The following is a 24,692-nucleotide window of genomic DNA, read 5'->3' as shown; positions in this document are numbered from 1 at the left end:
TCATGCACAGAGCAGGGCCCATCGGGGATTGGGGAGCTCCCCCCTGTCACACACAGAGCAGGGCCCATCAGGGGGTTGAGGAGCTCCCCCATGTCACTCACAGATTAGGTCCGATAGGGGAGTTGGGGCACCATCCCCTGTCACACACAGAGCAGGGCGGGTGAGTGGGTTGGGGTGCCGCCCTCTATCACCCACAGAGCAGGGCCGATCAGGGGGTTGGGGCGCCGCCACTCTCACACTCAGGGCAGGGCCAATGGGGAGGTATTGGCTCTACTCCTTCACACACAGAGCAGGGCCCGTGGGGGGGAGGGGGTTAGGGTGCCGCACCCTGTCACACACAGAGCCACAGGGCGATCGGGGGGGTTGGGCGCTGCCCCCTGTCACGCTGATCCTAGTGCCGGGAGGCCTCGTGGCTCCGCTGATCCCGGTGCTGGGAGGCATATTACCCTTTTACTATATAGGGTAGAGGCCTGGTGCACGGGTGGGTGCCAGCTGGTTTGCCCTGAAGGGTGTCCTGGATCAGGGTGGGGGTCCCCACTGGGGGGCCTGGCCAGCCTGGGTGAGGGGATGATGGCTGTTTGCAGCTGGTCACACACCCTTCAGGGTGGGGGTCCCCACTGGTGTGCCTGGCCAGTCTGGGTGAGGGGCTGAGGGCTGTTTTCAGGCTTGGGGTGACAATCCCAAGCTCCCAACCGCTCCTTTTTTCCTTTTTTTTTTATTCTGAGCCAGCTTTAGCTTGAGGCTTGGCTCCAGCTCTTAGGCCTCAGCTGCTGAAAGTAGGTTTCTGGCCTTTGCATACAATATTGCAATCCTGCTGACTGAAGTCTGGCAGTATTTGTTACATAGTTTCTTAAACTGCGGCTCAGAGGCCTGCAGCTGCAGGCGGGGAACGTTGGTTTCCTCTGTCACTGAGGCAAGCAAGCCTCATGTTAGTTTCAAGCTGCTTGGCTACCAGCCACCATCTTGGCTGTCAGTTAATTTGCATATCTCGCTGATTAGCCAATGGGAAGGGTAGCGGTCATATGCCAATTACCATGTTTCTCTTTTATTAGTGTAGATTTTCCATGTAAACAACTATAAACCTACTTGTGCCCCACCCTGTATGTCCTATTGTTCTTTTACAATATAGCTTACTGTTATATATGTATATATTTTTAGTCTCTTCTGGCTAGTGGCACCTTTTAGGCTATATCTGAATCTGTCTTTTATTAGACACCCTTTTAGACTATAAGTTTATTGATTGCATTTCTGTTCATTCTTTCATTGATTACCTGCTGAGTCCCTAGAATTTTTGTTGGAGATCCAATATTAGTGAGATGCAGAGACTAAATAACCCAGGCGGGGCATCAGGTTTATCCAGTGACCAGTACAGGGCAGGCGACAGGTGCTGCCCTGGAGCCAGGGGGCATTGGACAGTGGGGACAACAAACAACATTTGTGTTTAAGAAATCGCCCAGATATTGCAAAACTGGGTGGTCCGTTCATCAACCTGCAAATCAGATAGAGTGTAGAAGTGAGGGGGAGAGGCCTCTGGTGAAGGAAAAGAGAGAGAGGCACTTGAAAGGTAAGGACTTTTTGTGCCATTGCTGTCCAAATGAAATATGAGCCACATACATAATTTCACATTTTCTAATAGTTATGTTTAAAATGGTTTAAAAAGTGAAATTAACTTAAAAGTTTATTTAGTTTAATATATCCTAAACATGGAATCAACGCCAAAACTATAAATAAGATATTTTACATATTTTTGCACTAAGTCTTCGTATCTGGTGTGTATTTGACACAGACCAGCCATATTCCAAGTGCTCAGTAGTCACACGCAGTTGGTGTCCGTGGTGTTGGGTGGCACAGTTCTGCACCCAGCGAATGCGTTTGGGAAACTGTGAATGCGTTTTAAAGGGAACACGATGTGAGCCAATATATGGCTTAGAAAGAGAACTGTGGCCACGTTGGAAAAGAACAAGAGTGGAGTCAGCAAAGCTGTCAGGAGCTCCCAGCATCTCAGGTGGGAGGTGGTGCAGACAGAACCGAGGGAGAGTCACAGAGAGGGCTGGAGCGGGGTGAGGGGGATGAATTCAAGGGCTTGGGGGGTGGGGTTAGGGATATGATTGAATGGAATCGCGTGTGAGGGAGAGAGGGCTCAGTGTACATGGGTTTTCCCACTTTGCCATTTGGGTGGACAGTGGCGCCAGTCACTGGAGAGGCAAAGCCTCAGAGAGACCATGTCTGTAAAGAGGTGAAGACACGAGTTCCACCAGGACGTGAGGAGCCGGGCGTCCATGGAGATGTCCAGTGGGCAGTACCCGTAGGTGTATCTGCTGAAGCACAGGAAGGAGATCCCAGCTGAAAACCAAGAATCCTAAAGTTATTTTAAGTAGTAATTAAAGCTCTGAAACTAGAGAGAGTAGAACGTGAATAGGAGGCAAGAGGGGAACACCAGCGTTTAAGGGATGGATAAACAAGGACGGACCCTCAAAGGAGTAGAGAGAGAGAGAGGAGAACCAGAGAGGGAACCGTCGAGCAAGGGAAGACAGCATTGCAGGGAAGGAGGAGAGGAGGGAGGTGGTAAATGAGTGAATCTGTCATGTCCCTAGACATGGGCGCAAGTTTAGTTTTCTTAACGTATTCCTACCTGTAAATACTCTTTGCCCATTTTCTAGTGCTAACGTTAAATTGAAGCTTCCCTGACTCCCGGTCCTTTTTCTGATGTGGCAAATGACCACCAAGGGGCCGGATGTAATTCCAGGTTCATTTATTCATCTAAGAATGATTTTGTGCCTACACTGTGTCAGTCATCACACTTCATCCTGTAGAAGACACGTGATCTAAAGCAAGAAGTAGTTATGGTCTCCATTCATTAGAAGTGCACAACTTTAGGAAGACAGACGAGGAAACAAATAATAACAATATGATGTTGCAAGTTCTATGGAACATTGTTCCATAAACTTATTTTATGTGAAAATAGTGATTCTCAAAGCCCTTGAAGACCTGATATTTCCTTATTTCTGACAGCCCTGCCTGAATTACTGCAGGGTCCTTACGGCTTTCTCGACTACAGTAAATCTTGCCCTTTTCCGGTCCAGCTGGAGTTGCCTTTGTAAACTGTAAATTAGTGGCGAGGGGACTGTGCCTCTGAGACTTGTTCCATATCTGGGCCAGCCAGCTAGCTAATGGCAGAGCTGGGATTCTGGTCTTGTTCCTCGGCTCCGAATTCAGTGCCTTTGCTGTATCTGTGGGTGCTTCTTTTTGCTGGAATTTACAAACATATTGATCTTCCTGGGCATCTCCAGGGCTAACTTCTTTCATTTTATCTGGGTTGATTTTTGTGATTTCACTGCTTCCTTCTAGAGCTGTTTAGAAATACGTTCAACTGCCACATTCAGAAAAGCCAATAATGATGACATAAAGAAATAGTGTTTGTCATATATAATACAAATAACAGCATCCACAAGAGTGGTTACCACATGCCAGACCGTCCCAGTCCCTGTGGTACCACAGTGAACATGGCTCACATTCTAAAGGAGGGACCAGCAAATGTTCTTGGTAAAGGGCCAGCTAGTCAATACCCTATGTAGGTTTTGCAGGCCAGAGGGTCTCTGCCATAACTATTCATACCTGCCCTTGTGTTACAGAAGCAGCCACAGATAGTAGACAATGAGTGGATGTGACTTCGTTTCAATAAAACTTTATTGACAATACAGAAAGCCCTAATTTGCCAACACCTGCTCTGGAGAGTAATAAACTCTGTGCGAGGCATTGTATTAGGTTTGCTTATAGTATTTTATTCGTTCCAGGTAGGCCCATTATAAATCCCCTTTCTTAAAGAGGTTAAGTCATATACCCAAAAGGCGCACAGTTGGAAATGCTAGAGCTGGGATTCTAGTCCGAGCCTAATGACAGCCATGCTCTCGATCACCATTCCAGCCTTGCCATATATCTATATTTCGCTCCCTGTCCATAGCAAAATTCCAGCCCGAGAGCTAATGTCATAAAATTTAAAACTGGGCTGTTTTGACAAATTGATCTGGATGGTGTAAGAGATTGCAGAGGGTACACGAAGGGCTCCTGGGGCCCTGGGCAAGCTCTGCTTCTTGACCTTGGTGCTGGTTCTGTGGGTGCAATCATTTGGTAGAAATTCAGTGAGTTGTATATACACTTATCACATGTACATTTTCTATGTGTGTGTGTATAACCTGTATTCGTGTATATATAAAATAAAAGTTTACCCCGAAATGCAATGAGATAGAGCACACAGAGCAGAAATAATGACCGAAAAGCACGCAGGGGCTAGCTTAAGGAACCTATTTTGGAAAAGCCAAGGCTGAATCTTAATTGGATGACCTGAGGAGGAGCCACTCGCTGTGAGAGCAGTAAACTCTAGCTGCATCCTTACCTCTGCTCTCAGTAAGGCAGCTGCACAATTTAAGATTTTGTCAGAGTTTTGGTCTCCTTCCCAGACTCTGTCGAAGTGCCGGCTTTCTAACCGGGTGGGCTGGTAGCGGTGGATGAGAGCAACTCCGGCCAGCCCTCACATTGCCACTCTGCCTCTCAGTAGCAGGGCAACGAGCAGGTGGCAGGCCTCACTGAGCCTCACTTTTCTCCTGGGTAGAATGGAGATTTAGTGCCCACCTTGTGGGGCTTTGGAAAGGATCAAACATGATCTCTATTGGCACATGCCTGCGGCCTATTAAAGTGTTCAGAAAGCGTTAGTTGTGGAAATATTGTTGTCATCATTTTTTTTTATTGTGTTCAAAAACAGATAACATAAAATTTACTCTGTAAAAAATCAATAAAATACATATATAAAAATAATAATAATAAAAATTACCATCTTAACTATTTTTGTTGTTGTTAATCCTTACCTGAAGTTATATTTTCCATTGACTTTTAGAGAGAGTAGAAAGGGATGAGGGAGGAAAAGAGAGAGAGAGAGAGAGAGAGAGAGAGAGAGAGAGAACAATGTGAGAGAGACACATCAATTGGTTGCCTCCCACGTTCACCTTGATAAGGGTCAGGATGGAACCCACAACCCAGATATGAGCCCTTGACTGGAATCGAACCCATGACCCCTCAGTGCGCTGACTGACGCTGTAACCACTGAGCGCCACTGGCCAGGGCCCATCTTAATATTTTTTAAGTCTACAGTACAGGAGCATTAACTGTATTCGCATTGTTGTACAACAGATCTCTGTAACTCATCTTGCAAACCTGAAACTCCATAAACATTAAATAGCAACTTCCTTTTCCTCCTCCTCCCACCCCCTGGCAGCCCCCATCCTATTTGCTGTATCTATGAATTTGGCTACTATAGGAACCTCATATCAGTGGAATCACATAGTATGTGTCCTTTTCTGACTGGCTTATTTCACTTAGCATAATGTCCTCAGTGTTCATCATGTTGTAGCATATTCGCATATGACAGAATTTCCTAGCTTTTCAAGGCTGAATAATACTCCATTGTGCAGTTACACCACATTTTACTTACCCAGTCACCTGTTGATGGACAGTCAGGTTGCTCCCACCCTTCTATTATGTGAACAATGCTGCGATGGACATGTGTGTGTCGTCATTGTGATGGTCATTGTGTGCTGTTATGTCTGTCAAGTTCTATTTGAGAGGCTACTCACATCACTGCCACAATGAGAGGAAGCATGATTAGCCTCACAATGCCCAAATGTGGGCTGTCACAGTGCTTTTTGCCCCTTTATCTGCGTGTGATGTGTGGGAAACCTCACAGTCTCTGACATACAAGGTTATGGACCTTTTTCCGTAGGTGGTCAATTCAGGCAACTTGCATTCCATCCCAGCCTTCTGCCCCTTTTCTCGTCATTTCTATCAGGTAAATAGCCACACCAGATCATTCTTTATTATAAGGCTTTAAAAAGCTAAAGGGACATGAGTGCTCTCCCCTGGTCTGAGATGTGCTTCTCAAGATTGGAAATCACCGGTGATAATTAGGAAGGAATCAATTATGCTCTACCCTGAGCTAGACTTGTTCAGGCCTGTCAGCTGATGGAGCTGGTTGCTGCACTTACATGGGAGTTTGGCCTGCTGTTCCCCGGAGCCCAGGCAGCCATCCCCAGGGGATTGCCCTGCAGGAGCAGAGAAGTCTTTTTAATCAGCTTTCAAAAAATTGCTTGGTCTTCCCATGGTAGAAACACTATTGATCCTAGGAATCAAGACCCTGTACTTAATATGCCAGCTAATTGGTACCTGGCTGGTAAAAGCCCAGAAAGACATTAGATTGCCTGTCCTTGAGCTTCTGTGTGCCGTGGACTCTGCCAGAAACCTAAATATAGCTCATTTCTCTTTCATATTAGGCATCTGCGAAAAGAGCCAGGAAGTAAATATGTCAGGCTTTGCAGGCGATACTGTTGCTATAGCAACTATCCAGCTCTGCCACTGCAGCACAAAGCAGCCACAGACAATATCTAAACAAATGAGTGTGGTTGTATTCCGATAAAACTTTACTTATGGGCATGGATGTTTGAATTTTATAGAGTTTTTATAGGCTGTCTCAAAGCACGTGGCAGGCTGGATTTGGGTCATGGGTATCAGTTTGCCAATCCCTGCTTTATGTTTCTCCGAGGCAGGTATTTTATCACTCACATTTCACAGTGAGCACACTCAGAGAGGTCACTTGCCCACTACTTAACAATGAACTGGAAACCCAGGTTGATAACCAGGATGCACACGCGGGCCCCCCTGAGTGTAAGCGCTCTCTGCCACACTTGGCGGCTACCTTCCTCCAACTCAAATGGCTGCACACACCTCATCTGCAGAGATGGGTGTATAATTAAAATTTATGTCATCAGCCTGTTGAAGATAGTGGGAAAAGCTCTGAATTGTGGCCTATAAATCTCCATTTAAACACTTGCTTTGTTGTTTAGCAGCTGAGTAGATTCTGAACTTCTGGGATTGATGAATGACAGTTGTACAAGGTTACCATAGGATTAACACCAGTACTTTACAATCATGAGTTGAGCAGGATCTCTGATACATAGTAGGCACTCAGTTGTCTGTTGTGTTTTATGCTTGCCATTCAAACTTAGAAACCCATGACGCTGGCCCACTGTTCTTTTATTAAAGCTACATTGCTTAGTGACTTGATAAAACAATTCTAATTTCTAGTCAATAAATATTGGTAAAGCTCAGGGAAAAGGTTGGCATCTTTTTGTTGACTATATATTCTTCTCCATGCCAGAAGAAAAGTCCGCCATTGGTAGGTGTCTTACTTAGCTGGGCTGCCACAACAACATACCATAGGCTGGGTGGCTTGAACAAAAGACATTTCTTTCTCAGTATCAGAGACTATAAGTCTGAGATCAGGGTACCAGCCTTGTCAGATTCTGGTGATGAGCCCTGTCCTGACTTGCATACGGCCACCTTCTTACTTTGTCCTCACATGCGGAGGTGGGGGGAGATATTCCTTTTATAAAGGCACAGTCCTGTTTGCATCAGGGGCCCATCCTAATGCCCTTATTTAACCTTAATTGCATTTTAAAGACCCTATCTCCAGATATAGTCACCTTGGGGTTAGGACTTAAGTATATGAATTCTGGAGGGGAGCATGCTTAGGAGGGGAGAGAGAGGAGAGAGAGAGAGAGAGAGAGAGAGAGAAAGAGACATTGATGTGAAAGAGAAACATTGGTAGGCTGGCTCCCCAAACAAGGATCAAACCCATAACCCAGGTATGTGCCCTGACTGGGAATTGAACTGACACCCTTTTGGTGCACAGGACAATGTACCAACTGAGTCACTGACTCCGGCTGGGCCTGTTGATTTTCTTTATTGGATGTCAGATATTGTGAATTTTACATTGCTGAGTGCTTCATAGTTTTGTATTTCTGTAAATTTTGTTGAGTGTTCTGGGATGCACTTAAATTATTTGGAAATAATCTGGTCCTCCCACATCTGGCTTTTAAGACTTGCTAGGTGGAACTGGTGTAGTGTACAGTAGGGGATAAATTATTTCCTGCTGCTGGGAATGCCTCTTTAGTACTCTACCCAATGCCCATGAATCATGAGGTCTTCCAATCTGCCTGGTGAGAATAGGTAGTTCCTGGCCCTATGTGAACACCAAGGCAGAGTTACCTCTAATCTCTTCATAGGTGGTTTTTCCCAAGCTTGGGTATTTTCTCAGAAGCAGATGTGATCAATATTAAGCTGACTACCAAAGGGTAAGCCCCCGCACTCTCCTAAATGCTCTTTCTAGAGAGAGCTTTTCCACTCCTTGGGGCTCTCCTGTGAACGCTCACTGCCTTGGTTTCTGCCCTCTCAGGCCCATTTCTTTAATTCATGGATTTTGCCAGGTTCTTCCTCCCTGCACCACAGTCTAGAAACTCACTCAAGACGGAAGGCTGGGGCACTGTAGGGATGGTGATTTTTTTGTTCTGTCTCGGGGAATCACAATCCCTGGTGCCCCAAGTATTCAGACCTGTTGTATTATGTATTGTTTCCTTTTCCCCCTCCCACCCCCAGCCCCCCGGTGTGTTTCAGGTAGGAAGATCCAGTTCCTCTTACTCTGTTTTGACCAGAAGCAGAAACCCCTTAATAGGTTTTAAAATGAAAGCCACTCTTTACATATCCTTCAAATATATATAGACTAATGTAAAATTAATAAAATAATTCTATAAACTATATTATGTGGTTCCTGTATACATTTTAGTTGATGATGAAATATTTTTGTTATATGCAGTTTTGATTTTTAAACATGAAGAGGAGAGCTGAACTACTGTTGAGTCCTTTAGCTTTTTGAGGGGTAGGATATTTTGTTACATATAAAGCACAGGGTTAGAGTCAGATGTTGAACCCCAGCTATGTGGCCTTGGGCAACTTAATAAGCTTTCTGAGTTTGGCTTCCTTCCTGTGTAAAATGACCATATTGTTATGAATATTAAATGAGAATATATAAAGCACCTATTCAGTGCCTGGCACACAGTAGGTGCTCAAGAAACAGTATCTTTTCCCTACCCGCTGTCTGATAAATGAATCAATCTCTTTTAATAGGACTCTTTCCAAAATACCTCAGATATTTCAATTTCCTACAAAATCCACCTAAAATGTCACTCATCAAAATAATAGGGGCAAACAGTTATCAAGGGAAAGAAGAGAACGTCTTTGGGAACAGTGACTCATGTTGCCTTGACTTTGATACCTAGGCATTAAACCATTTCTTCTCACCTAACAGTGTTTCAGTGCAGAGAGCACATTCCAAAGGGGAAGGTGATATTAAGAGGGAATTGGAGGAAGAGAGGGAGCCTGAATAAAATGTATGCAAGCTGGGGATGTTGAGGCTGGAAAGCTGTGTTGAAATCAAATTGTGGAAGATAGTATTTACAGACTGAATTGTGACACCCTCTCCCCTCCCCCCTAAAAAAATTTGTATGTTGAAGCTCTAATGCCCAGTATGTCAGGATGTGACTATTCTTGAAGACAAGGCCTTTGAAGGGGTGATTAAGTTAAAACGAGGCTATTAGAGTGGGCCCTAATCCTATCTGACTGGTACCATTTTAAGAAGAAGAAATTTGGAGATACCCGGGAAAAACCAGGGGTGTGCATTCACAGAGGGAAGACCATGGGAGGACATAGCCAGGAGGCAGCCATCCGTAAGCCAATGAGAGGCCTCGGAAGACACTGAACCTGCAGCGCCCTGTGCCTCCAGAGAAGCGTGAGGACATTCATTTCTGTTGTCCGTGCCGGCCTCGTCTGTGGTACTTTGTCTCGGCAGCCCTGGCACACTCTGCCAATAGACCAGCGGTTCTCAACCTGTGGGTCGAGACCCCTTTGGCGGTCAAACGACCCTTTCACAGGGGTCGCCTAAGACCATCCTGCATATCAGATATTTACATTATGATTCAGAACAGTAGCAACATTACAGTTATGAAGTAGCAACGAAAATCATTTTATGGTTGGGTCACAACATGAGGAACTGTATTTAAAGGGCCAGAAGGTTGAGAACCACTGCAATAGACCTTCACATCCCAGCGGGGAAAATTTCCTTGATTTGGTGAGTCCCACTCACTGGGAATGACCTTTCCAGAAGTTCATTCATTTTAACCAGACCCCTTTGCAGCCAGGTGATGTGGCTGTGCAGTTGTGCTCTGATGCTCCGCGGTGTGGTTTAGAGAGGGCAGGGGCGTGTGGCCTGGTTGAAAGGATGAAGGGTGGGGTTTGAGAGACGTCATTACAGCTGTGACCCTCAAGCGATCTGTGGGCAGGGAAAGGAAGACTGTGATGCCGTGTCACCTTTTTACCTCATCTGGAGCTTGTTTCTGTTCCACTTAGGTTGAGTGAACAAGTGATCTGTCTAAAGCGATGTGATTCAATTCATATGCTTCCCAGTAGCCCTCCCCATATATCAAACTTCAGTGCTTTAACGCTAGTCAAGCAACAACCTATTTTTCTTCTTAGAAATAAGAAGAGCTCCTTCTAGCTCATCCACGTGTAGTAGATTTAGTCTTGTGTGTGCAAGACCTTTTCTCCGGGCTCTGCAGCCGTCAATCTAACTGGTGACTGGATAGGCTCTCGAGGTTCCGTGGTCTCTCCTCGGCCAGCTGTGATGTGATGGATGCCCTGTGGCATCATTGCTGCCGAGCTCGACCAAGTGGGCTAATTCGGGCCAGCCTGATGCTTCAGACCGACATGTTCTAACACCACATGCTCAGTTGGCTCAAACCGGCGCTTGTATTTGATGCTTTCCACAGAAATGCCAAAAACAGAAGAGAGATGTTTTAAAACAGTTCCTAAAATTGGCAGCTGTGCTGCCAGAGCATAGTTGCTTTGTCCTGAGTGGTTTGCAGAGTTGAGGCAGATTCTGTGGCAGCGTTGGCGACGGTGAAAGATCTCCGAGGTGCTTCTCCCGAGGCAGCCCTGGCGGCCGGAAGAGCTCAGGGTGGCAGGTGCCTGAGTGGGCGCTCCGCAGCCCTGGGAATCCCACTGGAATCTCCAGGTAACTCGGTGTCTCATGCAACTCACTTCTCCGCTTGCCTCAATCCACCACCTCTCAGATTTTACAGGGGAAACAGAAGGCAGCAAAAAGGAGCTTTCTTATCTTCCCAGCCCAGAAATATAAACTGCATTGGCCATTAGCCTTTCTGTCTTTCTCTCTCCCTGCAATGGAAGAGCTATTCTTTCTAACTCAAGCCCTTGCCCTCTGTTTCAGAGCTACCTTCTCGTGTCACTTCAGGTCCCTTAGGACATCGGTTATCTCTTCTTGCTCATAGTTGCAGTCCCTCCCCCCCTTTTTTAAAGCACCCAGGGCCTTCAAAACAAGCAAATAAGCAATGCCCTTATTTTGATTTTTTTACCCCCTGTACTCCTAGTCTCTTGTCTTCCTCCTCCTTCATAGCTGAGCTTCTTGAAAAAGCCGTTCATCGGTTACGAAGTACAGATTGATAGTTACAAAATAGTCACAGGGGTGTAGAGTACAGCATAGGGACTGTTGTCAATAATATTGCAATAACTATGTATGGTGCCAGGTGGGTACTGGAAGTATCGAGGGAACACTTTAAAAAGTGTATGATTGTCTAACCACCATACTGTATACCTGAAATCAATACAAAATAATATTGGAAGTAAACTGTAATTGAAAAAAATTTCTTTAAAAGGAAAAGCCCTAAGAGATCAATCAAAGGACTTGTATGCATGCATATAAGCATAACCACTGGACATAAGACACTGGGGGGTAGGGGAGGCCAGGAGATTGTCAAGGGCGGGGGGGAGAAAAGGAGACATATGTAATACTCTTTGTAATACTTTAAGCAATAAAAAAAAAGGAAAAGTCCTTCATCCTTCCTGCCTCTTCACCGCCCACCATACTTCCTGACCCATCACTGAGCCAGCTGACCATCAGATATTCTAGTTGTCATCTTATTTTACCTTTCACAGTTCTTGATATTCTGCCTTCTGGAAACACCACCTTCCCATGGCTTCCATGGCTCTCTTCTTACTTCCTTTCCCCGCTCACGTGCTTCACCTGGCTGTTCCGTGGTGGAGGCATCCTCAGTGCTCATGGGTTCCATCCTCTGGACTCTATGAGGCGACCTTATCCTCCATGGAGTCAGGTGGCGGCGGCTTCTGAACGGAGATATCCTGCCCAGGCCTCCTCTGAGCTCTGGACCAGTGTGTCCCACCATTTCCACACTGTCTCTTCCTCATGAAATTCAAGGGCATTAAGGTTGAGGTTTATGGGTCCAACAGCAGAAATCTTGGTGTCATTCTGGTCATTGTCCCCTTCCTCAGCTACCATATCCAGTCCGTCAGTAAATCCCATTGGATTTTACCTCTTAAATTTATCTTAAATCCCCCCACTTTCTCCAAGCTCTACTTCTGCCCCCTCCCTGGTCCAAATACCATCCTCTCTTGCCTGGACAATTGCAACAGGTCAGCCTGAACCTGTCTGGCTCCCCCTGTCTGTTCTTACACTGCCAGATTGATGCTTTTAATGTTCACATCAGATTGGATCAGCCCCATGCTTAAATCCTTTGCATTGTTCTTAGGATAAGGATGAAGAATCTTGACGTGGCTTCTGTGGGGTCTGACCCCTTCCTGACCCTCCAGCCTTGCTCTGTAGCCACGTCGGTTTCCTTTCACCTCAGGCATCGAGACCAGTGTTTTTACTGTGTGTCCATCTGTCCTCCTTACTCTCTTCCCCTGCAGCTCTCAGCACAATGTCACGTTCAGGGGCATGTTTCCTAAACAGTCCCTCTGCCGCTGCTTCTCCCATGACTGGGTCAAATTCCCTACCCCAGACACTGTGAGTCCTCAGGGACTCCCCTTTGCTTTTCATCCGTTTGTCTCCGGTTCTCCATTTTTGTTGGGAAGGCTTTTTGATTTCCGTCTGCTGCCTCACTAGTCCGTAAGCTCCATGAAGTAAGGACCATGACTGGCTTTCTCACCATTCCCCAGAGCCTAGCATAAGGACACAATACAATTTTGTTGAATTAATAAATGAGTTTGAAGAACAGGGTTTAAGTTCCAACTTTGGGCATCTGTTCTCTGAATCTGTTTTCTTATCAAAGGAAGATACATTTGTCACCTCATTCATCTTTTAGGATTCTTAGGAGGAAAATAATGTATCTTGCAAATGATAATTGCTGTTTTGAATGATTATTCTCTTTCATTAAGGTTGAGGTTTATGGGTCTGACAGTGGAAATGATCCTAAATCAACTAATGCCACTATTTTTTTCTTTTATAAGATAGTGATATAGGCTGAGGAATACAGAAATGAGAGTTTCATTATAAAATATTATTTATTTGAAAAAGTGGTGGGGAAGTTTAATGTGAATAGGTGGGAACTTAAAATTTTTAGTTATTTTCCTTATGAGAATTCTTAGTGATTATTTAAGGTAATTTGGATAATACAAAAGGCAGTTAAGAGGTAGACAAGACTCACCCATCTTTTAACCTCCAAAACACATTTTCCCACATGCATAAGTATTTGTCAAGAACATCATTTTTAATTCCTGCATGGTAATGTTATATAGACGTAGACCATTTTACTTATTTAGGTTATTGTAAGATTTTTGATAGTTGTAAAAATGCTATTAGCATTCATTGTACATAAATCTTTTTGTGCATAATTTCCCAAAGTTGAATTACTGGGTGAAAGAGCATGTGTAAGAATACTTTTAGCCTCTAGATAATTATTCCCTAATTAGTCCAGAAATGTTGTACCGATTCATACATCCACCAATAGAGTAAGACAGTGTGCATCTCCCTGCACCCTGGGGTGTTATAAACTACAAGCACCATGCACATACAGGCAGATCTAGATGCAAGTTTCATGGGTGGAAATGGTACATGGTTATTTAAATTTGCATTTGTAGTGAAAATAACTCCTGAATTTGAACATTTTCTCCTTAGCCATTGTCATATTTTCTTCGTCAATTACCTGTTGTGCTTGGCAAAGTTTTGTAATGTTCTCATATCTTCTATCTATAATAATAAAAGCATAATATGCTAATTAGACCAGTTGTCCTTCCGGATGACCTTCCGGACGAAGCTGGGGCTGCGAGGGAAGCCCCGGTCCCGGGTGCCAGAGGGAAGCCGGTGCCGGCAGCCGGGGAAAGGAAGGCCTACTCTTGCATGAATATCGTGCAGCAGGCCTCTAGTTTACTTATAAAACCATCTTCACATTAAGCACATGAACCTTGTTTTTGTCATATATGTAAATATGAGCCTCCATAAAACCCTTTTCAAATGGCCACAAATTCCAGGCGAGTTTAAAGAAAAGCACGTGTGAAATGGGATAATATGGGTAACATACTTTATTAATAAGGGCAGCTGGTCTCTCTTGCTCTCTCGCTCCCTCTGTTCTCAGTCTCTCAAAAATTTTGCCACTCAAACTGCATGCCAGGGCGAGTACGTGTGAAAAGAGTCTGGGCTTTGAAGTTGGACAGGCCTCTTTCAGTCCTGGCTCTGCCACTGTAGATCTGAGAGACCGGGGACAAGTTATTGAACCTCTCCACGTCTCGGGTTTCTCTCCTGGGTAACAGGAATCCTTCTGGCCTGGCTCTTAGAGGTGCATAGCTTCTGGATAGCGTCTGGTGCCCAGGCGGTATTCTATAGATAGCCATTCCCTTCCGATCCAGTCATACGCGCACACACGTGTTTTGTTTCACTAAGGAGCATGCCTGTTTCACTCAGCTTGTAGCCAGACATGCAATCATGCATTAATATTTGCTGACTCAGCTAACTGTGACCAAAGTACAAGTGAGAGTAGAAACATTTTTAGTTTACTGAGTCTAGGAGAGGTGTTAATTTTGAAGCTTAGGGATAATGTTAGCAAATTCGGATTGTGAAAGTGGTAGATGATGTCAAATAAAGATACGGAATTCTGGAGAAAAGAGGGACAGCCTCCAGTACACCAGTACACAAAAACTTCATTTTAAACAGTTCCAAGTAAAGACTCAAAATGCACTCGTTCATTGAGAATTTGTGTCTCAGTCTGTTCTTTTTTCCTTTTGTAGGTGTGGCTGGATCTCTTAAAACCTATTGTCAAGCAGATTAGAAGTAAGTATACACCGTCTGTGTAACAGTTTGGTTAAACATCGAGCCAGACAGTTTCCTCGTCTAGACGTCAGCCGTCCTGTGGCGTCAAGCACTTAGGGATACAGATTTTTATTTTACCCCATAATTGCTTTTCACCATCCACGAATCCATGCACTATTAAAATGTATGTTCTGCAATTTTAATATATAACAGTTTGGTAATCAAAATTTTGCTTGGAAAATCAAATATGGTTTTGATTAACAACTAAACCATGCTCCTAAGCCCCCAAATAATAGAGTTGCCTTGTCTGAACAGGGGTTTCTTATTGCCACTTTTGCAGTGGGGGGGAGGGTGGAGCCGTTTATTCATAAATTGGTGTGAGGTTTTCTGTCCTGCCTCTTCAAAGCCTGTGAAGTCAGGATGCAAGCTTGTGTGTGTGTGCTTCTGAATTTCTGAATGGCAAACAGCGCTGGAGGGAGCCTGGCTTGCGTTTAGGCCCTGTGCTGGAGAAGAGATTAAAGAGGGTCTAGGAGAGGAGGACGGAAAGAGAACACTTGGTTTTTCTTTCCCTTCCCATCATGCCTTGGCACTGCTGCTTCAAGGTCAAGTTCAGAGCGAAGCTCTGTTCTCAAAGTCACTCCACATAGCTCCTCACTGCAGCCAGAGACTGGGCAGAGTCCGGGGATGGTAACAAAGCTCCATTTCTTTAGCTGAGCCCGCAGCACACAATACCTCGTGGGATTGCTTTTCTGTCTCATTAAGAAACCCCACCGGGCCACTTACCGCAGTTTACGTGGATGTAATAAATGGACACACAGTGCCTGTACAGCCCTTTTGCAGTTGAAATGGATGTTGAGCTGTCATTTAAATTAAGCAATTATTGATGCCGACAATGAAACCGCCATTGTTTGTTTAATGTTTATGGGTGGTTGGCCAGTGATCAAATGGGAGACACATTACAGAGAGAAGCCCCCAGGCCTGGTGGGTGGAGGCAGCACAGAGTCTAGAATGATGACATTTGTCCCTGCAATGACTGGTGGCAGAACTGCTAATGGTGGAGGGGAATCCCTTAGCACATTAGCAAGTGTGAGGACAGGGGCCAGCACGGGCTCCTGCTCACCCCCGTGGGCTGTGACTAGCCATGTGTGAAGAGCAGTCCTTTCTCCTTAGTGCCAGCATCTGCTTCACGTCAGGTTCTCTAAGGGCCTGAGTCCCCTCCTTTAATCCCCTTGTGTGTGAAAGTAACTGAGAGGAAACAGTGTGGCCTCCCCATCTTCCCCATTTTTCGTTGTTATTTTGTGACCCAGAATTGACATGCCGGGGTTTTTGTTAATGTTTAGGTGATTCAGGAAAATCCCAGTTTCTCTTGGCTTCGGTATTTCTGTGCCCTTGTTTTCTTCCTCCCAATTTTTTGTATATTGGTGACATCTTCGCCTTATGATGTGTTATTTTTGTACCTTTCCTAAATTTGAATGTGTTAGCATAGAAATTACGATACAACATCTGTCTTTGCGACAGCGGGAGGTAGAGCAAACATATGAGAACTGTTAAAATTGGGATTTCATTATAGTGTCTTATATTTCATAGAACATAACCTCATTGCTATCATTCCAAACGGCAGAACCCGTAAGATTGCCCTTGTATTGTAGCTGATACATCAAACAGTCTCAGATTACAAATTATTATTTTAGTTTGTAACCTGTTTGTTCTATTTTAATTCTAAAAACAGAATGTATTCTTCTCCTTCACCATCTCTCCCTTACCACCCCTTCCAGATCTGCTTCCTAATTTTGTCTGAACTCATCGATAAATGGTTTATAAGGCACTTAAAAGGCGCGGGCTGACTGTGGCGGGGCGGGGCCTGGTCTTGTTGAGGTTTCTCTCCACACCTCAGGAGAGCATCTGGCATATAGGTCTACATACATATTTGATGAACACATTAACAGCTGTACCTTTTGGATAGTTAAAAATAAATTACATGACTAATTTACATTTTCATTATCTCCTTTTAAAATGATCTAAAACTGGTACTTGGACAAAACCAGCTAATTAGGCACATTTTTTAAAAGAGCAAAGTGCCTTTCAAACCTGGGTACAATTGAAGTCTCCAGAGAAAAAGTCTAATACCTCCATGTGATACCTTTGTCACAGTTTAAAAACAACAACACAAGTCCAGCTGGTGTTGCTCAGTGGTTGAGTGTCAACCCAGGAACCAAGAGGTCAAAGATACCATTATTCTCACTGCTATTGTCTCCTAATATCTAGCATCAAGAAAGCACTAGTCTCGCCCAGCCAGTGTGGCTCAGTGGCTGAGGGTCGACCCATGAAACAAGATGTCATGAGTGTAATTCTCGGTCAAAGCACATGCCTGGGTTGCTGGCTTGATCCCGGGAGGGGGGCAGGCATTCAGGAGGCAGCCAATCAATCTTTCTCTCTCGTTGATGTTTCTATCTCTCTATCCCTCTCCCTTCCTCGCTCTCTAAAAATCAATTTAAACAAAAACGTTAAAAAGAAAAAAACAATAACAAAAACACACACAAAACAGATACTCGTTTCCCCACAGTGTGAAAGTGTGATTCAATAACTGTGATTTAGTTGTTCAGTGGCTGGGGTGTACTCTTGGCTACTTGGAATGAGTCTCATTATTTGATATATAATGTACCTCAGAAAATCTTTTCTTTAATTGCATTTGAAGCGGAAATCAATAACTACTTTTTTTCTCCTTCTTTAGGGCCAAAGCATGTTGTTGTTAGGTTTGTGGTGAAATTCTTTCCACCTGACCACACGCAACTCCAAGAAGAACTCACAAGGTTAGTGGTTGGCAGTTTATTGCAATGAGGTGCCGAGGAGAAGCAAAAGTTAATGTTCTGAGTCCATTTGATCAACATTTTCTCCAAGTCTACTTAACCAGCATCCACTCTGTGCTTAACAGTTTAACGCCCCCCTTCCAGTTATGCTTACAAACATGGGGGCAGGCAAGCACCACGTTTTCCCTAAAGCCTGGTTTCTACCCTTGATCTTAGCCAAAAGGCCAAGAAGTGATGAAGTCTTGTTTCTTCAAGGCTGTGATATGAGAAGTGGATCAGACTTGCCCTGTTACTGCCATAGCTTCCCTCTTTATCTATGTTATCATCAGATGGTTTTGGAAAGTGAATCCCGCCTGGGAAGCCAAGATGTTATCTCAGAGATTCTTCTCATTGCTGCCCTGGGTGGGTGGACAGGAACTGTGGTCAGTTTCTTTGGCAGCTTGGCCAAGTGGGAGAAGCGTGAACCTCGGTCGGGCCTGGTTTGGGTGTCAGTCCTGCCTTTGATAGCTGCGTGACTGGCCAGTTACTTGGTCCCTTTGCGCCTGTCTCAATTCCTCTGTGTCCGTGTGACTGTAAGGCTGGCCTGGCTGTGATTGTTTTGGGGATAAGCATTATTACACATCGAATGGCTGGAACCCAGGGAGGCGCCATGGATGGTAACCATCACCATCGCCATCATTGTCATCATCATCAGTACTACCACTTACTTTATAATTTGTGGCGAACACATGGGTTTCTAAAGGAGGTCAGAGCCCAGTGGGAACACGTGAAGATATCCCTTTTCAGTATACTCCCTTTGAGTACACCAGTCTGACCAGCCAAATTCTTGCCACACAGCCTTTTAAGACATAACTGGTTCAGACCAAGGCTATGGCACCTTTCTCATCCTCTTATCCCAGATACAGAGCACAATTATCTTGGGTGGCTGACCATCATTTAAGAAAGGGATGAAGATATCCAGTCAAAAGGATTTATGAAGTGTGTACACTGTGTGCAAGCATTGTTCTAGGCACTGGGGATATAGTGATGAAAAAAACAAGTCTGCCTCTCATGGGAACAGACAAATGTATTAAATAAACAAACAAAAAAATCAGGTAATGGTAGGGCTCTTTATTTAGGTCATTGAAGTAGGATGATGGCATAGAAGATGACTGGGTGATGATTTTAGATTGGTTAGTCTGGGGTGCCTCTCTGAGGAAATAACGAGGATCTGTCAGTCATTTTCAGAGGGAGACCTTCCCAGTAGGCAGTGCCCAAGGCAGGAACAAGTGACAGGTGTCAGTCAAAAACGTGCTCCGCATGGCAGGAGCGGTGAGAGCGAAGTGCAGTGAGGTGGGACAGAGGCCTGAATGTCCTTACTGTTGAGAGACTAGTTGCCATGTGGATGTTGTCAGGAGGATGACAGCAGGGAATCCAGTGAGGAAGCAATTGCCATCATCCAGCCTGAGATGGTGGTGGCAGAGGAGGCGGTAGGAGTGGAAATGGAGATGTGTGGCTGCATTTGCAGTACTTGCTGGAGGTGGGTGGGGTCCATCCATCTGGTTGATGTGTTGGGAATGGAGACTGAGGGGAGGAGAGGGAACACTTAGATTTGACTGAAGCAACTGGCTGGGTGTTGGTGATGAATAAATGGGATGGGTGGAGGGAAATAGAGGTTTGGGAGCCAAGGGAGTCAGGAGCTTGCTTCTGCAAGGCTGTGTTTGAGACACCTACTCGACATCACGTGGATGCGTCAGGAAGGGCATTGGGTGCATGGATTCCAGCGAGAGGTGAAGGCGTTGTGTTTGTGAATGAGTCACCACTGCTCGTTTGCCTCCACTTACAATCCTCCCATCGATGAAGCAGTTAGAGGCGGCTGGGAACTGCAGAAGCCGTTGGCCTCTGGGAACTGTGCAGTTTGCCAGAACGCTGAAGTAGAGGGGCAGCTGGAGCTACTACACCCAACTGCACACAAAGACAGAGGGGCCGACGACAAGTCTTCATGTGGTGTCATTGTTGGGGCTACTGTGTCTCCGTTTCTGGGGCCAGCCTTCCTGTCCTGGGAACATGCATTGCTCCAAGCTCAGAATATTGAAATAAGTCTGTGGGCGAGTCCAGCTGTCGGTCAGCTGTGTGGATTTTCCTCTCGCGTCCACTGGGGCTCTATCCTGCTGAGGAACTTGGCAGCATAAATCCATTTTCCCCCGCTTTTCCTCCCCGTTCTACTTTACAATGAGTTTTGCACCTTTTCCATTTTTATGACTCATTGCCTTTAGAGGTTTGTAGTTTTCTTCCATTCTGGTCCTTGTTATAAAATTCCATGCAACTAGTTACCCTCGGGCCAAGTGCGCCCAGCGTCTTGCCAGCTGCTGTGGCCGATCTGGCAACTCCCCCACGTGACACAGCTCAGCTGGATGCAGAGGGTTTGAGTATTTGTTGTCTGGCCCCCACTGTTAACTGACATTTTAAAAATCTTTCCTGAAGAGAGCATTCTTTGGGTTCAAGGGTGAATAAAATTGCTATGAAACTTAGAAGCTCCTCATCACTTTCTCCACTTTGTCACGAGGTATAACTAGAAGAGGACCTCCCAGATCCAATACGCTGACTTCCACACTCTCAACGTCCCGTGTAAGCAAAAGTGGAATGATGTAACCATTGAGATTCCAGGGACTTTTCTGTAGCAGATGGCGGTGAGGAGGGGCTTAGGAGAAGGTCTGCGTGGACAGTGCTTATTTAGACGAGGGATGTGTGGAAAAGAGAGACAGAGATGGCCCTGCAAGACTGTATAGACTCTAAGTGACTCTAGCCCCGTGGTTAGTTCTTCAGGCTTCCAGGAGCAGTTTTCTGCTCCCCACTAATATAGATGGAAGATTACATTGCACTTGGTGATTAAACAGGAAGCTGAGTACCTGTCTAATTATCGGACTGCACTTGTGGTAAAACCCTGTCCTATGGACAAAAGGAGAAAATCACCGACTTTTAGGTATAGTTTTAAAAGCTAGAGTGAGCTCTTTGGAAAATAAGTCGCCAGGCTTTCTTACTGCAGAGGTCTGAGTCACTTTTCTGATGCTAATGAGTTTAGGCACACTTCTCACTGGGCATCCCATCGTCAGTCAAATCTAATGGTGAGAGACCCTATCGGAACTTGCTGCTGTGCAAGGTCTGCTGAAGGGTGTTTCTTAGGCCGGCAGAGAAATTGGACATGACACCGAAGAGGAAAAAGAATCAGACTTCCCAAATGAAATAAATGGAAATGGACATGTGTAAAACCAGGCATCCTGCCCTAGCTGGTTTGGCTCAGTGGATAGAGTGTCGGCCTGCAAACTGGAGGGTCCCGGATTTGATTCCAGTCAAGGGCACATGCCCCGGTTGTGGGCTTGATCCCCAGTAGGGGGCGTGCAGGTGATCGGTGATTCTCTCTCTTCATTGATGTTTCTGTCTCTCCCTCTCTGAAATCAATAAAAATATCCTATCTAATAAAAGAGAAACATGGTAATTGGCATACGACTGCTACCCTTCCCATTGGCTAATCAGGGAGATATGCAAACTAACTGCCAGCCAAGATGGCGGCCGGCAGCCAGGCAGCTTGAAACTAACATGAGGCTTGCTTGCTTCAGTGACGGAGGACTCCAACATTCGCTGCGCTTGCTTCAGTGACGGAGGACTCCAACGTTCGCTGCGTGCCGCTGCAGGCCTCTGAGCTGCAACTCTAAGCAACTATGTAACAAATATAGAAGCTAAACAAAACCCCAGAAACCTACTTTAGTCCGCGGGGCTTCAGTCAGCAGGATCGCAACATTGTAAGCAAAGGCCAGAAACCATCTTTCAGCAGCGGAGGCCTAAGAGCTGGAGCCAAGCCTCAAAGCTAAAGCTGGCCCAAAATTTAAAAAAAAAAAAAAAAAGGAGCGGTTGGGAGCTTCAGTCACCCGCCAGCCTGAAAACAGCCCTCAGCCCCTCCCCCAGACTGGCCAGGCACCCCAGTGGGGACCCCCACCCTGATCCAGGACACCCTTCCGGGCAAACCAGCCAGCCCCCACCCATGCACCAGGCCTCTACCCTATATAGTAAAAGGGTAATATGTCTCCCAACACCGGGATCAGTGGAGCCTCGAGGCCTCCTGGCACCGGGATCAGTTTGACAGGGGGCAGCGCCCCACCCCCCTGATTGGCCCTGCTCTGTGCGTGACAGGGGGTGGTGCCGCAACCTCCCCATCGACCCTGCCTTGAGTGTGACAGGGGGCGGGGCCAAAACCTCCCTATCCGCCCTGCTCTGTTTGCGACAGGGGAAGGCGCCCCAATCCCCTGATCGGCCCTGCTCTGTGTATGACAGAGGGGAGCCCCCCAACCCCCTGATTGACCCTGCTCTGTGTGTGACAAGGTACGTAGCCCCAACACCCCTGATGGGCCCTGCTCTGTGCCTGACAGGGGGCAGCGCCCCAACCCCCTGATTGACCCTGCTCTGTGTGTGACAGGGGGCGGGGCCAAAACCTCCCTATCCGCCCTGCTCTGTTTGCGACAGGGGAAGGCGCCCCAACTCCCCAATCGGCCCTGCTCTGAGCCCGACCAGGGGCTGCACCTAGGGATTGGGCCTGCCCTCTGCCACCCGGGAGCAGGCCTAAGCCAGCAGGGCGTTATGTCCCGAGGGGTCCCAGACTGCGAGAGGGCACAGGCCAGGCTGAGGGACCCCCCCCCCTTTCCCCCCAAGTGCACAAATTTTTGTGCACCGGGCATCTAGTTTAAATAAATAAAAAATAAAAATAAAAGCAGGCATTTGATGGGTGTGGTTTGCAGTCCCAGGAAGCGAAGCCCTTCTTGACTAGTTCTCCCACTGTTAGCTCCTTCCTCCTCCCATCCTAAAGCCAGTCCATTTCCTTTTGAGTGCTTTTTAAAAAAATACATTTTTATGGATTTCAGAGAGGGAGAGAGAGGGAGAGAGAGAGAGAAACATCAATGATGAGAGAGAATCGTGGATTGGCTGCCTCCTGCACGCCCCAACCTGGGGATCAAGCTCGCAACTTGGGCATGTGCCCTGATCTGGAATCAAACTGTGACCTCCTGGTTCATAGGTCAAAGCTCAACCACTGAGCCACACCGGCTGGGCCCTTCTGAGTGCTTTGAGCATTTTCCTTGTGTTTGCCGGTTTAATTTTATTTAGTGCCTACTGAGTACACCTTAGCCTTTAGCTCATGAATTTGGTTGGAATCGCTTCAGATTATAGTTGTTGCTGAATCTCTAAAGTTAGATTGCAGCCAGCGTGCTCGACTTACAGCTGTCATCCGGAAATCAGTACCCAGGAAAGTCTCTCGTATTACCAGGGCCCTGGGACAGAAAGATCCGCGTACTTGGGGTGACAAAGTCCTTCCTACAATCTTCATCATGACACTGCCCTCTAAGTGTGTGATCTTTCAGACCCTCTGCCACCTCGAGCCCACAGAGACTGTCCCCAAAGGCCTCTGAAGCTCGTCACACTCTGAATCCCTCCTTGTGAGCACAGGACCCCATGTTGGAATTTGAGATGCTAAAATGTTCTGAATATAATGTTTGTAAAACATAAAGCCCTCCTGCTTATTTTAAAATTGACCATATAGGCGAGAATTAAAGCCTGTAGCTCTAAGAAGTGTTGGACTCAAAGACAATAACCACTACCTAATGCAGAAAGATGGTCTATACTGCCTCTCCTCGTATAAACCTGTATGTTGATGTTTGTTGTTTTATATTCTCTGCCCTTCTTCCCTTGGACTTCCCTGAGAGGAGAAAGGGGGAAGGGGGGGGGGGTGAAGAACAGAGAAAACACAGATATATGAGTGATTTAGTTTTGTTTTCAGCTTTTGTTCTGTTTTTGATGGTTACAGAATTGCGCCTTGTTTTTTAGTTCTTAATAATGGAACTTTTTAAATGACTTAAAGAAGATTAGTTTTGTTTTATTAAAAAAGTTGCTAACATTCATTGACTGTTTTTATTGTAGTCACTGTGGTTTCCATGTATTATTGCATTTGATGGCAACCTGTGGTTGTTCTTGTTAAAGCCTTTTTTTAACAAAATTAAACATAAAGTTTCGTTATTACAAAAGCAACGTACAGTGTAGAAAGTTAGACTATACAGATAAACAAGACTAAGAAGATAAAAATACTGCATTCCTGTTGCCCAGAGATTACTATTAACACATCAGTGTGACATCCTTTCTGATTTTTTCCCTTTGCGTATGCATGTACTTTTCATCTCATCTAATGCCCTGGCCATGCTCAGACTTCCCCATTTGCCTCCCCCCGCTTATTCTAAATGAAATTCACTGAAGGACCACACATTGCATCTGGTTATCGTGTCCTTGGACCTCAAGATACCATCTTGGTAGAGAAACTGGGCCAGTTGTACAACAGAATATCTTACCTCTTGTACTTTTTAGCTTATTCCTCTAGCCCAGCGGTTCTCAGCCTGTGGGTCGCGACACCTTTGGAAGTCGAACGACCCTTTCACAGGGGTCACCTAAGACCATCCTGCATATCAGATATTTACATTACGGTTCATAACAGTAGCAACATTACAGTTATGAAGTAGCAACGAAAATAATTTTATGGTTGGGTCACAACATGAGGAACTGTATTTAAAGGGCCAGAAGGTTGAGAACCACTGCTCTAGCTTCCGTATTTCCTGAAAACTGGTAGTTCTAAAGCCTTGACAGATACAAGTTAAACATTTTTGGCTAGAATTCATCATAAGTGATCTTGTGTGCTTCCTATATCATTAATGATGCTAAGATGGATCACTAGAGTGGTGGCATTCTGATCTTTCCATTATGAAGTAAGGTGCATGTTGCATTATCTATGCAAAAGTCCAGTTTCCTAAGTGGTTTTTACACCAATTAACAGTCCTTGTTAGAGTCAATAATTTCTTTAGAGGTGGTAGAATGGGGAT

At 45.6% G+C, this 24,692-nt stretch overlaps 1 protein-coding gene across 4 annotated transcripts in view; it reads left to right on the top strand.

Moving 5' to 3' along the window:
• The window catches only part of FARP1 (FERM, ARH/RhoGEF and pleckstrin domain protein 1), a 231,935-nt gene that overhangs the window by 130,349 nt on the left and 76,894 nt on the right, over positions 1-24,692 (top strand). For all 4 annotated transcript variants that reach the window (XM_006755040.2, XM_006755039.2, XM_006755038.2 and 1 more), the window contains exons 3-4: positions 14,974-15,016; positions 17,727-17,805. In XM_006755040.2, the coding sequence (XP_006755103.1) occupies positions 14,974-15,016; positions 17,727-17,805 (122 nt within the window). The remainder of the gene's footprint in view (positions 1-14,973; positions 15,017-17,726; positions 17,806-24,692) is intronic.

The sequence above is a fragment of the Myotis davidii genome, unplaced genomic scaffold (genome assembly GCF_000327345.1).
Source record: "Myotis davidii unplaced genomic scaffold, ASM32734v1 scaffold133, whole genome shotgun sequence".
In the NCBI taxonomy this organism is placed as follows: domain Eukaryota; kingdom Metazoa; phylum Chordata; class Mammalia; order Chiroptera; family Vespertilionidae; genus Myotis; species Myotis davidii.
This window is presented reverse-complemented; position numbering and strand designations above follow the sequence as displayed.